At 53.3% G+C, this 14,375-nt stretch overlaps 1 protein-coding gene across 1 annotated transcript; it reads left to right on the top strand.

Annotated features, from left to right (window-relative positions):
- Nucleotides 1-1,616: 1,616 nt before the first annotated feature.
- FAM78A (family with sequence similarity 78 member A) lies at nt 1,617-14,375 on the top strand. The gene is made up of 2 exons (XM_059486512.1): nt 1,617-2,828; nt 9,995-14,375. The coding sequence occupies exons 1-2, from the start codon at nt 2,566-2,568 to the stop codon at nt 10,521-10,523; spliced, it is 792 nt and encodes a 263-aa protein (XP_059342495.1). The 5' UTR covers nt 1,617-2,565; the 3' UTR covers nt 10,524-14,375.

The raw sequence follows: 14,375 nt of genomic DNA, 5'->3' as shown, positions 1-14,375 counted from the left end.
TAGTGATTGTCTCTGTCACAGGATTAGTGACTAAATTGTGCCTTTCACAGCAACTGGGAAGTTTAAAATAAATACTTCTCAATGCTCCGAGAAACACGTGAGGAGGAAAAACATCACAATAAGCTGTGTTTTTTCCACTGGCTGTGGGTGGAAAGGAGCAAATCTGCCTCTCCTCATCCTGTGGCATTTGCTTGTTAGGATCACCTGGTAGCTCAGGTCTTTCCTACCTGCTAAGGGCTGATCCAGCCTGCTGAGAGTGCAGGGTGGGAAGGACTAAAAGACATTTACAGCAGCTCTGCACCGCTGTGCCACACCACCAGCAGCACCGGCAAAGAGATTTTTACCTCTCATTCCCCCAGGTTTCCTATTTAGAAACAAGTGACAGAGGACACACTCACCCAATGCCTGATGACCATCAGCTATTGCTGAAAAGCCAAAAATTTCACTTCCCCTGGTGCTCAGACCCTCAGCCAGCTGATGGCCAGCAGGAGCAGCTGGCAGCAGCATTACCCTTAAAACTGCCTGTAATAGAAGTTTACAACTTTCCCACAGGCCACTGCTGCCTCAGACGCTCCTCACTGCCTGTTGCAGCTGCTCCCGAGTCTCATTGCTGCTGTGGACAGCTTTACATTATTCCTTGCTGGAATCACAGCCCATCCAGCCTGGGGCTACAGGTTCTGCAAATGGGGTAATCCGTCCATCCCCGCTGGTGCCCTTTGGTTGGCACCAAATCTACCTAGGAGGGAGAGGAAAATCTTAATCCGAAAACCTAAGAAAATGCACATTGCAGTGAAATTAAAATATAATAATAACAACAACAATAATAACAATAATGATAATAAAATTATAATAATAAAAATAATAATAATAAAGGGGGGGAAGGCGTTTCTAAAAATAAAAAAAAAAAAAACTACATTACCCACAATCCACGGACATGTGGGAGGAAATGCTGGTTTTTTGCAAAGGAGGTTTAGCCTCAACAGCTGCAGTTTAAAAGCGAAATACAGGGGGAGGGATGGCACTGGGCGAAGGAGGGAGGACGGGGCGGCGGGGGGGGCGCGGAGCCGCCGCCGGGGCCGCGGGAGCCTCGGGCATGCGGCGCTGCGTGCGCGGGCAGCCGGCGGGGCTCGCCCGGGGGCACCGAGGGGCTGCCAGCGAGTTCCCGCAAAGTTTGACCCCGCTGCCTTTGCCGACGCTGCGGCGAGCGGAGCGGGAGCCCGCCCGCGCCCCCCCGCGCCCCCGGCGAGGCTGAGCCCCGGGTGCACGAATGTATTGCGGGAGAGGAAGCCTGCGGCAGCCGGGAGGCGGAGGCACCGATCCTGCTCCGCTCAGCTCCCCGGGCAGCCAGCGCAGAGGCGAAGGGGAAAAAAAACCCAGCGAGAGAAGAAGGAGAAGCGGGAGAAGCGGGAGCCTCCCCCCCGCCGCCCCGCGCCGCCGCTCGCCCCCGCAGCGCAGGAGCCGGGGCTCGGCGGCGCGGCCGGGGCTCGCCGCGGCTCCCCGCGATGCTGTGACGCCCCGCGGGGCCCACGCGTGTGCGGGGCAGCCCCGCCGCCCGCCCATGAGCCCCGCCGGCTGAGCCGGCTCGCCCCGGAGCGCCAGCGGGAGGAGGAGGAGGAGGAAGGTCGGACACCCCTGCGGAGAGCCGCTCGCCGAGGAGGAGAGAGGAGGAGGAGGAGGAGGAGGAGGAGGAAGGGGAGCGGCGCCCCCGGGCCGGTGCGTGGGGGGGATGTCACGGGCGGCGTTGAGCGGGCGCTGAGCGGGCGCGGAGCGGCGCGGCCCCGGCGGGCGCGGGGGAGGCTCCATCGCCGCTGCCCCGCTGCGCGCCCGGAGCCGCCGGCCCCACCGGCACCGCGCTCGCGTCCCTGCGCCCGGCTATTTCTAAGGAGAAGAGAAAAAAAAAAATTAATCCCCAAAGCCCAGACAGCGCTGGCGGAGGAGCCTCCAGAATCGGAGATTCGGCGACTTTTTGCATTTTCCAGCCGTCGTTTCTTTCTGTTATTATTGTAATTTTGTGCGAAAGGAAGTTATGAACAACTGCAAGTCAGGAAGTGGAAATCCACACCGGTTGTGACAAGCTGGGGCTAAAAACTATTTCATTATTTATATAGATGTGTCTATCAACATTCTGCTTTTCATCCAAAGAATAAAGGGAAATACCGGCTAGTCCTATGTTTGATGGTGAATGACAGACTGCATCTGAGCAAAGGAAGGACTAAATATATCAGCTAAGAACACCACCTTTATTTATTGAACTCAAGAGACTTTTTTTTAACCCAAAGACTGTTTAAGCAAGAGATTTAATGGGTCATTAAAAGGGGAAAAAAATTTAAAGGCCCTTTTGCTTCTGAAGCGCAGCTAACCTCAAAAATAGAAGCAGTACTTGTAAGACAGATATTCGAATTAAGGCTTTACGTGATGAATTTTCTATCCTATGGATATCAGTTTTGAAATTGCAAACCAAGAAGATCTGTAATTGATCTAGCACCAGACAATTTCAATGCCTAATATTCCCCAGGATTGCTGGAGTACCCTAGGAGCTGCGTCAGACTGTACTCGGGGTATGCCATGGGCTGTATTCAGAGCATTAGCTGCAAATCCAAAGTTTTCCGGGAGAGCATTTCAGTGGTTGAAGTGAAAGCCTCCATCGATCCCGTTCCCACCAGCATTGACGAGTCCTCCAGCGTGGTGCTGCGCTACCGCACCCCTCACTTCCGAGCCTCTGCCCAGGTGTTGGTGCCCCCTCTCCCCAAGAAGGAGACCTGGATCGTGGGCTGGATCCAGGCTTGCAGCCACATGGAGTTCTACAACCACTACGGGGACCAGGGGATGTGAGTATTGCCGAGGGGAGGGCGCGTGCGGGTGGGAAGGGGGAGAGAGGCAGGGCCGTGGCCTGCTTGGGAAATAGTGGATTAAGCCAAAAATTATAATTTTTATAATCCATGTTTAAAAACCCAGCCCCTCCGAAACTTAACAGGACTTTGGCGTGTGTTTAAAATACAGGAGAGCTTGTCCCTGCCCTTTCAAAGCAGTGGGTGGTGTTCTCCTCGAGTGGGAATTCGCCCAAGCCCCAACCAAACCCCACTTGTTCTGGTAGGAACCCAAAAGCAAAGCCCTTCCACAACAGCTCTTGGGCCGCACAGGAGATCCTGAAACCCCGGCAGCAGCCCTGCTTTGATGGGTGTGTGACACCAGTGGCTCTCCTGACCCGCAGCTCCTCTTGCCTGCATCCCTCCCCATCCCAAAGGTGCCCATTGAGGAGCCCCAGGGCGAGCCCAGGGCTGACACTTGTGGCACGGGGCCGTCCCTGGAGTGCTCTGTGCTGCTGCTGCAGTGAGCTGTGGCTGGCAGCTCGGAGCCCACTGAACGTCACAGGAGGAATCCTGCTTGCTTTGCCCACAGCAGCAGGCAGCCCACGGGAATCACAAGCTGGATTTAACTCCTTGGTAGTTAAACCATCCACATCACCTTGGAGCAGGGTGCGGATTTGACGTTACCCTCCCTCACGGGGGATGTGAAAGGGAATATACGGGTGTAAATGTGAGGTGGGAGGAATCAGGGGCTGCTTGCACACCAGGAATCCCCGTGGTGCTGGTCAGACAGTCATAGTGAGGCAGGAATGAGTCAAATCAGAATGTCACCTCCCTGCCAAGAGAAGTCATCTCCCCCCAGTCCCCCACCAGCTTGTTCTCCAAATGTTGCAGGCTTTGGCCCACAGCTAAATCAGCCCCAGCACCTGATCCCCAAATGCCTGCACAGAGCAGCAGTTCTGCAACCCACAGTGCTGGGCAGCACAGGTGCAGCCTCCTGGTGCAGCAGAAATGTGTCTGTCCAGCCAGGGGGACAGAGCCTGACCGTGCTGGCAGATGGGTCAGTGGCTGGAGCTGCTGATGCTGCCCAGGCTCTGGGGCTGAGGGAGGAAGGACGGGAAGGTCAGGTCTGGGAATCCTCTCCCTGCTCTGCCCAGAGCCAGGGAGATGCTGGCTCAGCCCCTGAGGGACAGTCTGGGCAGCTTAAAAAATCCCTGAATGAGGAGAGCTGGGGGAGAGGGAGAGCAGGAATGAGTGAATGCAGCACCTTCCTGACAGCCTGAACATCTGCATGCACAGCTTCCCTTCCCTTCCCTTCCCTTCCCTTCCCTTCCCTTCCCTTCCCTTCCCTTCCCTTCCCTTCCCTTCCCTTCCCTTCCCTTCCCTTCCCTTCCCTTCCCTTCCCTCTCAGGGACCCCAGGGAAGGAGGAACAGCCCCAGGTGACAATCTGCCCCCCCTCCTGTCCCCATGTCCCCTCTCTGCTCAAGCAGAAAGTTTACTGAGAGGCAAACTGGTACCTGGCAAACAGCAGCAGCGCAGGCAGGCTGATTGTGATTTTAGAAGTATTTACAGCAGGCCTGAAATCTGTAGGCTTTCTTGGCTCCAAGAGCATCTTTAGCAAGGACAATTTGTTGCTCAGATGTTCCCAATTGCAGGCCTTTGGGATTTGCATGTGCAATTCTCAGGCTCATTTAGGAATCCTGTCTTTAGCCACCAGCTGCAAAGGGAAAATAGAAAAGTCCACTTTGTATAAATACAGCTCAGATGCACTGAAATAGAGGGGACTGGGCACAGAGTGATGCTGCCAGTGCTGCAAACCTCAGTATGGCCTTTTATTTCCCTGCACCTGAGTTTCCCTGTGCTTAAAATGAGGATTTGGTACAGCCTGCCCTTACTGGAATGTTTTGGGACAAAAAACGAAAAGGAAAAAAAAAAAAGGAGTAGTAGGTGCTGCTGTAAACTGGTAGAATTAAACACTGCAGCTATGTATGAGAGCTTTTAGCTAGAAAATCATGGAAACAAAGATGTTTCCCTAGGAGGTTCACTGACATTTAACTGATTAAAAAAAAAAAAAAAAGTTACCCAAACACAAGCAGGAATTTGTCTGTTCCTGCACTCTCTTTCTATAGACTCATTGCCATCTGAAGGCTATAAATAAAGGCATTTAGGAGGAAAGGCCTCTTCAATGCCATTGAAACATGGGTTGGAAGACCATTGCAGAGAGAGAGAGGACACAAACCTGGGAGAGAGGATGGGCCAAGGCTTTGGCTGGTGAAACTCGATGTAGTCCCTCTGACCTCCACAGAGCTGCATCGATTGATGCCAGCACAGCCCCAACCCTCCATGGCAGGCAGAGGCCACTGCCACATCCATGTGTTTAACCCCTGTGGTGACTGGCAAACAAAAACCCCCAAATAATCAAAAATCACTCATCCGACCGGAGCACCAATACTTACAGCAGGCTCTGGATTAATTTTGCACTTCTCTGCTGGGAAGTTGTTAGCTGTGCATAAGCTGGCCATTACATTGAGGATGGAAACAGCTGAGAAATACTGGAGCAGATGGAGCTGTGCATAATGCTGCTATAGGGATGGGAGTACAGAGGGGATAATTTAGACACGCACGTTTAAAGTGGCACTGACAATTTGGGGGCTAAATGCAGCATTTTTAAATTTAAAGGGAGAGAATTAGAGCTCAGCTAACACATTCAGTGCTGGCATTGCTTTACATGTGAGTCAGGAGATGCTGCAGGGAACATGAAAACCCTCAGCATGGGGATGGGGATGTGCTCTGTGACCCCTCCCTGTGCACCCATGGTCGGTGTTGCTGTTCCTCCCTAAAATGCAGGATTTCACCCTGGTCCTTAGGGAAGGATCTGCTGTGCACAGGGAGGCAGCAGCATCAGGCCAGAGCTGTGACCTGAGCAGGAGCAGCTGGACCAGGTCCCTGCTGGCATCTGCTGGGCTGGGTGCTGGTTTCTGCACCTGGTGGAACCTGTGCCAGCTCTGGGCCCTGCTGGAATGGCATTATCCAGCCTCCTTCATCTCCATGGAGATGTGCAAGAAGCTGTGCAGATGGAGATATGCAAAAGAGAGAGATAAATGAATTGGAGTTGGAATTTGATCAGCCAGGAATCTGGAGAAGTTTTCCTGTGGATGTTTCTCCCCCTGGAAGACCTGATGGGGCACTTGCATCCTTATATCATCACTCCATCTTCCCAGGCATCTCTTCCTGGTGAGATTAAATCTTCCATGCCCTGCAGCAGGGACATAATGAACTCAAATTGCCAAGAGAATAAACCCCCAGTCCCCAGGAGGGAGGACACGATCAAAAACACCACAAGGGCATCTTTTCCAAAGAAAGTGAAGGGAGGTCAGTTCCCTGTGGGAATTTACTCCTCCAGGGATTCAGAGGACAAGGCTTTGCTGCCCTGCAGTGGCCCCTGGATCTCACCCACCTTAGCCCAGTTCCATGGGTTGTCCATTGAGTTTGCTGCCCTAAACCAGCAGCAATTGTTCCCCTTTTCCTAATGCCAGTTTTGTGCTAGTTCCACTCCCTGACCCAGCCCCAAACACTGCTGCTGGTTCAGGAGATGGGGCAGGAACACACAGCTGGAGGGTGGGAGGAAGAGGGACCACAGCAGCCCAGCAACATCTTCAATTTCCTTCCTGTTCTTCACTCTAACCCTGCCCTGACTTGCCTGCCATGCTGGAAAAGGTGAGAGAGGCACTGTAAAGGAGAATTTAAAATTAAGCAGCTCTGGCTATCAGGTTTTCTTTCTCTCAGTGAGTCCCCAGTGCAGGGCAGTGGTGGAGGGAGGCAGGAGCAGGATGTGAAATCCTGAGACAGAGTTTCAGTACATGGTCCTGCTCCCTCCACCAGGCAGGGGCTGTGCCCCACAGGGGCTGCTCTTTTTTAGGGAGCTTGGAGAGGAAGGTGCTGGAAAGCAGAAGGTTGTGCAAGTCCATCTGGCCTGTGACTAATTAGGAGCTGGCTTTAGGCAATTAGAGCTGAGGTTGCAGCAGTGCCTGGTGCCTGTCTGGAGAGGTTACCTGCATGTTCCCCACTGCTGGATGCCCAGGGCTGGCTTTGCTGTCCCTGCCCTGCTGGGTGCTGTGGGACAGACATCTGGAGCTCAGGAGGATTTGTTCTGTGTGACAGAAGAGGAAAAAAGTATCTGAATGAGAACTGGGAAGCCAAAACCTACATAAAGCTGCTTGGCTGTCAGCAGCAGGGCTCTGCTTGTACCACAAGAAATAGCTCAAAGTTCCTTCTGGTAGCAAGAAGACATTTGTTGGAGAGGTTTCTTGGCAGCTCCAGGCTCTGGTGGTGCCCACAGTGGCTCTGAAGGTTTCAGAAGAGGCAGAAACAGGCCTGTCAGTGTTGTGAGGCAGAACCTACTGATCCTGGAGCTGATCAGTGAACCCACGAAACCAGATAGCTTGGTTGCTTTTCATGCCTCCTTCCTGCTATTGTCAGCAAAGTGTTTACTGGGCACTTTCTGGTCTCTCCTTGGCTCGACACTACCACAGAAAGATGCTGATGCAGCCAAAGATCATTCCACAGCATTCTTTCCAAAATCATCCAGTTGTTGGCATATTATTCAGCATGGACACGCTCTGCGAGCAGAGGCTGCCTGCCTGGCTGGCACAGGGGCTTTGCTGGAGCATCAGGAGAGGGACAGTCACCAGCAGCAGCCACCAGGCAGCCTCTGCTCTGCTCCAGTCATGGGATCATCATGAGGCCTCGTTTTTCTGCTTGTTCCAAGCAGAGCAGATGAAGCATGATGGTTTTGAAACCCTGGGGTTAACCACACTGGCTCGAATTAGGCACAGTGTGCTCTCTGAAGAAACGCAGGCTGGTGTCTCCTTCCCCATTCCTGCCCACGCCTTTGCTCAAGCTGGGTGTCCTCCTGGGCCACCCTGAGCCCAACCACGCTCAGCTTTGCCCTGGGATGCTGCAGGCTCTGCAGGCACCATCCTGCTCAGGCCCTGACAGCTCCACCCTCGTGCTCTTATTTAAATCCTGGGCAAATCCCCAGAAGCTCCTGCAATTCCGTCCTGACCTGGGAATGAAGATGGGGACAAGCAGATCTCAGAGGAGCTGCATTTACTGAGCATTCTCTGTCAGGTTCTCCTGCCATCCAGCCAGCAGCTCTGATCTGAGCAGGCTGGAGCAGCCCAGGAGGGTTCTCACCCTCTGGGGCATCTCAGCTCCTGGTTTGGCACCTGGATACCTGCAGAGATGCTGTGGCTGCACCTCAGCATCAACCTCTGCCACGTCTCAGCCCTGGGTGACAGCCAAGCTGAGCACCAGCCCCTGTCTGAATGGAAAGTAATCCTAAACCAGCAGGTGACAGGGAGAGGAGAGCGCCCAGATGGGGTTTCGGAGCTGGGCTGTGCAGCAGGGAGGGGTGGGGGCTGCAGAGCAGGACCTCCACTCCTCCATCAGCGAGGGCTGGGTCACTCAGCATCCCCTGGGCCTTCCCTGAGCCTTCCTTGGGCCATCCCTGAGCCTTCCCCTGCTCAGCTCTGCCTGAAGGGCACAAGGGGTGGTGAGCCAGGATGACTCCGGTTTGCAGAGCAGAGCAGAGCACATAAACATCTCTGCAGTGCACAAGGGTCCTGGCAGGACTGCTCAGGGATCTCCTTTTGGCTGCCTTCACTAAATATTTTCTTCCAGGGAAAGGACTCCCTCTGCCTGCTGGCGACGAGCGCGGGAGGAAGGCATTGCTGCAGCTGCGGTGCTGTAGCTGACAGCAGCCTGTAAATCTGAGCAGGGAGATGTTGTGCTTGCATAACCCCTGCTCCTGCGGCTCAGAGCATCCCTGCAGCCCCTGCTCCTGCGGCTCAGAGCATCCCTGCAGCCCCTGCTGCTCAGAGCATCCCCTGCTCCTGCTGCTCCCAGCATCCTGCAGCCCCCAGGGCACCCCACCTCCTGCTCACACTTCATCTCCCGTGGGGAGGTGTTTGCCAGGACCCTGGCATGAAAAAATAGATAAATGAGACCTTGAAATCCCCCGTGGTATCCTCTAGCCAGAGCCAGACACAGCTAAGTGCTGAACGATCCAGCGGGTACAAACATGGAGGCACTTCACGGTCATTAACTAATTAACAGTCAAAACAGCCTTGTGAGACAGTCACATCTCCCTGGCCAGAGCAGCCATCCCAGAGCCGTGCAAGAGCCAGCCAGGCCGACCAGTACCCCCAGCCACAGGCTCCTCTGCAATCAAGGGGCTATTTTAAGCTGCAGCACCAGACTTATGAAAGGCTTGGACAGTCACCCTGACCCTGAGGAGCCTCAGGGCGTCCCCTCTGTGTCTCTCCAAGATAAATCATTTCCCATGTCCCAGCCTGCAGCAGGGAGCCACAAGGCTTGGGGAACTGGAGCACAGCCAGTGCTATGGCAGGGTCAGGTGCAAACACCACTGCTGCTGCCACCCAGTCCCTTCTGCCACCTTCACTGCTGGGACACCATCCCTGGGTGATGAGGAGTGCTGATTCATGAGCAGGAAGGAGAAGGTGCATGAGAGGCACCTCTGCCAGCCTGGTTTTTAAAAGATTGTCCTTAAAACAGCTGCTGTGCACTGAGCAAGTGATCTGTGGCCGTGCCGTCTCAGAGCAAACATCCAACCCTTCTTCTGAGACATTTACAGCAGTTTGCCTCTATTGGCAAATCTAATCTTAAAAATTAAATTGGAAGCTAATGAAAAAACCCACTCCAAGCTGTGCATCAAGCAGCACAAGGTGACAGGGGAGTGTTTTCCCTCACATTCCTGCTAGCAGCACTGACCTTTGTGTCCCTCTCGCAGGTGAGCAGTGCGGGCAGCTTTACAAGCAGCTCCACCTGGGGCTCTCTGATTACTGTAACACCATCCCCAGCCCAGAGCCTGGAGTGCAGCCCTCGGGCTGGGTCCTTCCAAGGGCTGCAGGAGGATGGGTTACACTTCCAGAGCCAGGCAGACAGCGGGGAGGGACAGTGGCTCATCCAGAGAGAAATTCAGGGGATGAGCGGATTGAGAGCAGGCCTGATGAGAAGGATGCTTCTAATGGCAGGGATGGCACAAAGGGCACAAATTCCAGAGAGGTAATGCATCCACAGCTCTTCATTCTCCTTTCTAAAATCCAGCAAGTTTCTAAACTAATTAATTAATTAATTATCCATCATTTGCTGTTGATTATGGCAGGTCAAGCTGGGAGCTTCCAGATCTCCTGGACGGTAAAATCCAGGCCATCAGTGACTCAGACGGAGTGAACTATCCCTGGTATGGGAACACCACAGAAACCTGCACCATCGTGGGTCCCACCAAGAAGGAGTCCAAGTTCAACATCAGCATGAACGACAACTTCTACCCCAGCGTGACGTGGGCCGTGCCCGTCAGCGACAGCAACGTGGCCAAGCTCACCAGCATCCACCGGGATCAGAGCTTCACCACCTGGCTGGTGGCCACCAACACGGCCACCAACGAGATGGTGACCCTGCAGACTATCAAATGGCGCATGAGGCTGGGCATCGAGGTGAACCCCAGCAGGCCCCTGGGGCAGCGTGCCAAGCTGCAGGAGCCCTCTGCCCAAGAGCAGCCCCAGGTCCTCAGCAAGAATGAGCCAATACCACCCAGTGCCCTTGTCAAACCCAATGCCAATGATGCTCAGGTACTCATGTGGAGGCCAAAGGATGGACCACCACTCGTGGTGATACCCCCAAAGCATCGATAATGCACGCCTGGCGTCCCGGCAGCGAGAGGGAGAAAACAAACCCGAAGCAAAACAATCACTTAGGTATTAGGATACACACCTATAATCTGAGCAAAACCTAAATGCACTTTTTATTCATTCAACAAATGCAACCATTCTACCTTCTCCCATTGGGACGGATTTCACTGTGCTAAAGCTAAAGAGGAGACCTTGGACTGGGTCTGTCTCATCACTGGATTCCTAAGGGAAGAAACTAACACTGATGTCTACCCTATAGCTTTTATTTTTTCTTCCCTACTTTAGTTCCCGTTTGAACTTCAGTCTCATTAGCTTGTCCAGAACTGCCCAGAACAATATGAACATTTTATTTGGGATTTTAAGAATTTTTTTTTCCTTTTTGGTTGAGAATGAAACAAGTTCCTGGAGCAAAAAGTTGACTATTTAAGATAAGGTATTTTTTTTTAAGCTGTAAGGTTCTGAGTTGCAAATCCAAGTCATGCGGCCTTATGTAGACTTTGCTTTGCATTGCCAAACTTTTGCCTTAAAGCTATGTTTGAAAAAAAAAAAAAAAAACAACAAAACCACCACCAGGCAGAATGTCCTTTCTACAGAATTCTGGAGAAAAAGTTTTGGAACAAGGAATAGGCTGTCAGCGTGGCATGGGCTGATGGGTACAAAGGGCATGAAATTGGAAGAAGCAAGAAAATCTTCCTCTTTTTAAAACCTGGAACAAGGAAGCACGGAAATCATCTCAGTTTCAAAGCAATGCAAATAACAACCCTGCTGTCGGATGGCTCTCGAGGGGAGCTCCCAGGCCACCTCTCCCTGATTGCAGGAGGCCGTGGAAGCTCCTCGTGCTGCTCATCACTCGTGGTGGTCTCAGCCTCCCTTAGCAGTCCAACAGGGAATCAATCACCTCACAGCTGGAATTGTGGCCCTGGGAGTCAACACCAGTCAAGGGGGGGATGTCCCACTGGGACATTTGTCTTTAGGACACACAGATGTTCTCCCAGCTAGCCCACAGCCTCACCTTCTCGTGGATAAGAGCTGGCGTGCCTGCTGCTGTCGGGTGAAGCTCTGTGGCCCTGTTTGCTGTGAAATCCCAGTTATGGAGCTGTACAAAGAGCGGGGTGTCCCAAGGATCCTTCTGAAGTCACTGGAGACACACAGGTGTCAGAGGGGGCAGATCTTACCCAGCATGATCTGTAGTTCAGGAGCAGCCACGTCTGAAAATTACAGGGACCCACTCCCGGCAAACACAGCAACAGCTGAGGAAAACTCTTCCTTCTGTGCTAACCAGTCACATTGGGATTCACAGATCATTTTCTTCCCAATGACCTCATGATCTACCTGGCTGTCAGGAAGGAGGTACAGGCAGGGCCATGACACTGTCCCTGTCTGTCATGGCACAAACATCCACTGTAGCAAAGGGAAACACACAAGAAGGTGCAGGCAGGGCATCACCTGAGCCCTGGGTGTGGATCCTCAGTGAGGAAGGAGCATTTGGAGGAGGAGGTGAAACCTGTAGCTTTTAATAAGGACCAGATGGCTGCTGAGATAACCAGATGCTCCTGTGCAGAGGAGGATGAGGCACAAGAGCTGTTTGAATGGGAGGGAGGGGTTTGAAGGCAGAGGAAGTTCTGTGGTAGAGGTGGCATCTGGAGGCCAGGGCACAGGATGGGGAGTGGAGGATCTGCCCTGCTCCAGCACATGGCCTCAGGCAGATCGCTTCCCTCTGCAGCTCCTTCCCCCAGAAAATATTTCTTCCTCCTATTAACAACTTGCCTCAAGAGCTGGGACTGAGGAGAGTTCTGCATGCCAGGTACAAGCCTGGCCCTGCCGAGCTGGTCTGAACAGGTCTCACAACCCCACACACGCTGCTCAAAAGGCTCTCCCCATGGAGAGGCACCAATCAGCTGCTATTCCTACCCCCATCTTCCACACAGGACCTTACCAGCAAGAAATTCTCCTTCCTCACTTCTCCACAGCCACACCACCTCCTTTGGCGACAGGTTCAACACCAACCCCTGCCTGGGGAATGCACACCCAGGAGTTGTGTCCCCCACCAGGACAGCCTCAAACCAGCAAACAAGGATCCTGGGGCTCTGCAGCCATTCCCCTGCCTGCAGGGGAGCCCACCCTCCTCATCCACTGGCTTTCAGAGATGCTCAGCCATGGAGCTGCTCCTTTCCACGGGCAGAGCTCCGAGGTGGGAATTCCAGCTTGGAAACGACTGGACTGGATCAACCCCAAATCCACAAGCCAAAGGGTGCCTCAGTCTCGCTTTGGGACTATAAGGGATGAAGTTAGGGAGACTTGGACTTGCACAGTCACTCTCTGTATTAAACTCCGTTTTCTTACCTGGATTCACATCCAACTATAGCTCCACTAGCACAGCCCTTTGGGACTTGTCTGTATTTTCTCCGAGGCAATACATGCAGAAGAGGACAAACTGTGAGCTGTGGGTGAATAGCTGATCATGCTCTCATGCATCTTGGCTGCTGCTGAGTCCCATGGGTGGGAGCAGAAGGGGGATTTGTGTCTGGTATTCACTTTGTCTCCAGGTGCTGAGTACTTAGAGTTCTCACTGATGTCAGCCTGGGTCGAAGGAATCGGACCCAGTTGTCTTAATTAGCTGCACAAAGAAATTCCAAGGAAAGATTTCTTCTCAGTCACCAAAAACCACATTCAGGGAACACCTACGTCCTTTTCCACTTAGCTTTGTGTTGGACTTAGTCTCCCAGTGCATTAAGCAAATCTGGTTCCTCCTATTCCCTCTACCTGGTGGACTGGATACATCCATGCAATTTGATAGTAACCTCCTGGCTAATTTGTCCTGTTGCACTGAACGGACCCGGCTGAGCAGTAAACACAAAATTCAAAGTTCACTCTGGGGTCGGCTTTGCATGGACTTCTCCCTTCCCAAAGAATGCCTTTATCCCGTGCCTAGGTCAAAATGTGCCCCCTCACCTCCATCTGCATCCCCAGACACGGCAGAGAGAGCGATGCTGCCTCTTTGGAGATTTCATGCATTGTGATTAAAAGTGATGTTTTTCCAATGCTGCTTCATTACAAAACTGACAGGGACAGATTGTCTGTAACAGGAAGGATGGCTGGAAGTAACAGGGGCTCTGAGACACCGCTGTTGCTAAGGCTGGTGGTTACAACAGGGATTGACTGACAGGGTTCCAGTGGGGACTTCAATGTCTGGGGACCCATGGCAGAGTGGCAAATGAGCAGAGGTGAATCAAGCTCCTTCTCTGGCAGCTTTTGGCAGAACCAGGAATACACAAAGGATACACTGGGCAGGTGTTGGGGCACCGACACGGCGTACACGGGTGAACGTGAGCGTGTCTGTGCCTCACCCTTCCCAGCAGTGATGCTCTCAGCTCTTTATAGACCCAAACCCCCAGAGGGGCTCAGAGTGCAGCCTGGCCATCCTGTCACAGCCCTGTGGTGCTCCAGGGTGGGCAGCAGCCCTGGCCCAGACCCTCACCTGCCCCCAGGGGCTGCTGAGCGCGGCCAAGGCACCGAGTGGGTCAGGGACCTCGTGGTTCTCCTTCCCTGCCCTTGACACCGAGATGAGCGTGGGAGGAGAGGGGCAGCCCCTCGGGGAGCCAGCACAGACCCTCAGCAGCCTTGGGGAGGGGTAGAGACCTGTGGAGCCGGCGCCAGGCTGGGTCCAGCCCGGGGAAAAGGCGAGGCACCGCCGGCCCTCCTGCCCTGGCTCCCGGCGCAGCAATAAGAATCGTCCTTGGTCTTGCAGAGATACTGTGAAAACAAAACCAAGATGTACCGAGTCTGGACACTTACAGAGATGTAAAATACAAAACCCTGCTTTTATAACAGAGAAATAAAGTGAAATTTTCAAAA

The sequence above is a fragment of the Ammospiza nelsoni genome, chromosome 20, assembly GCF_027579445.1.
Source record: "Ammospiza nelsoni isolate bAmmNel1 chromosome 20, bAmmNel1.pri, whole genome shotgun sequence".
Lineage (NCBI taxonomy): Eukaryota > Metazoa > Chordata > Aves > Passeriformes > Passerellidae > Ammospiza > Ammospiza nelsoni.
The sequence above is the reverse complement of the archived record's forward strand: the minus strand, read 5'-3'. Positions and strand labels throughout refer to the sequence as shown.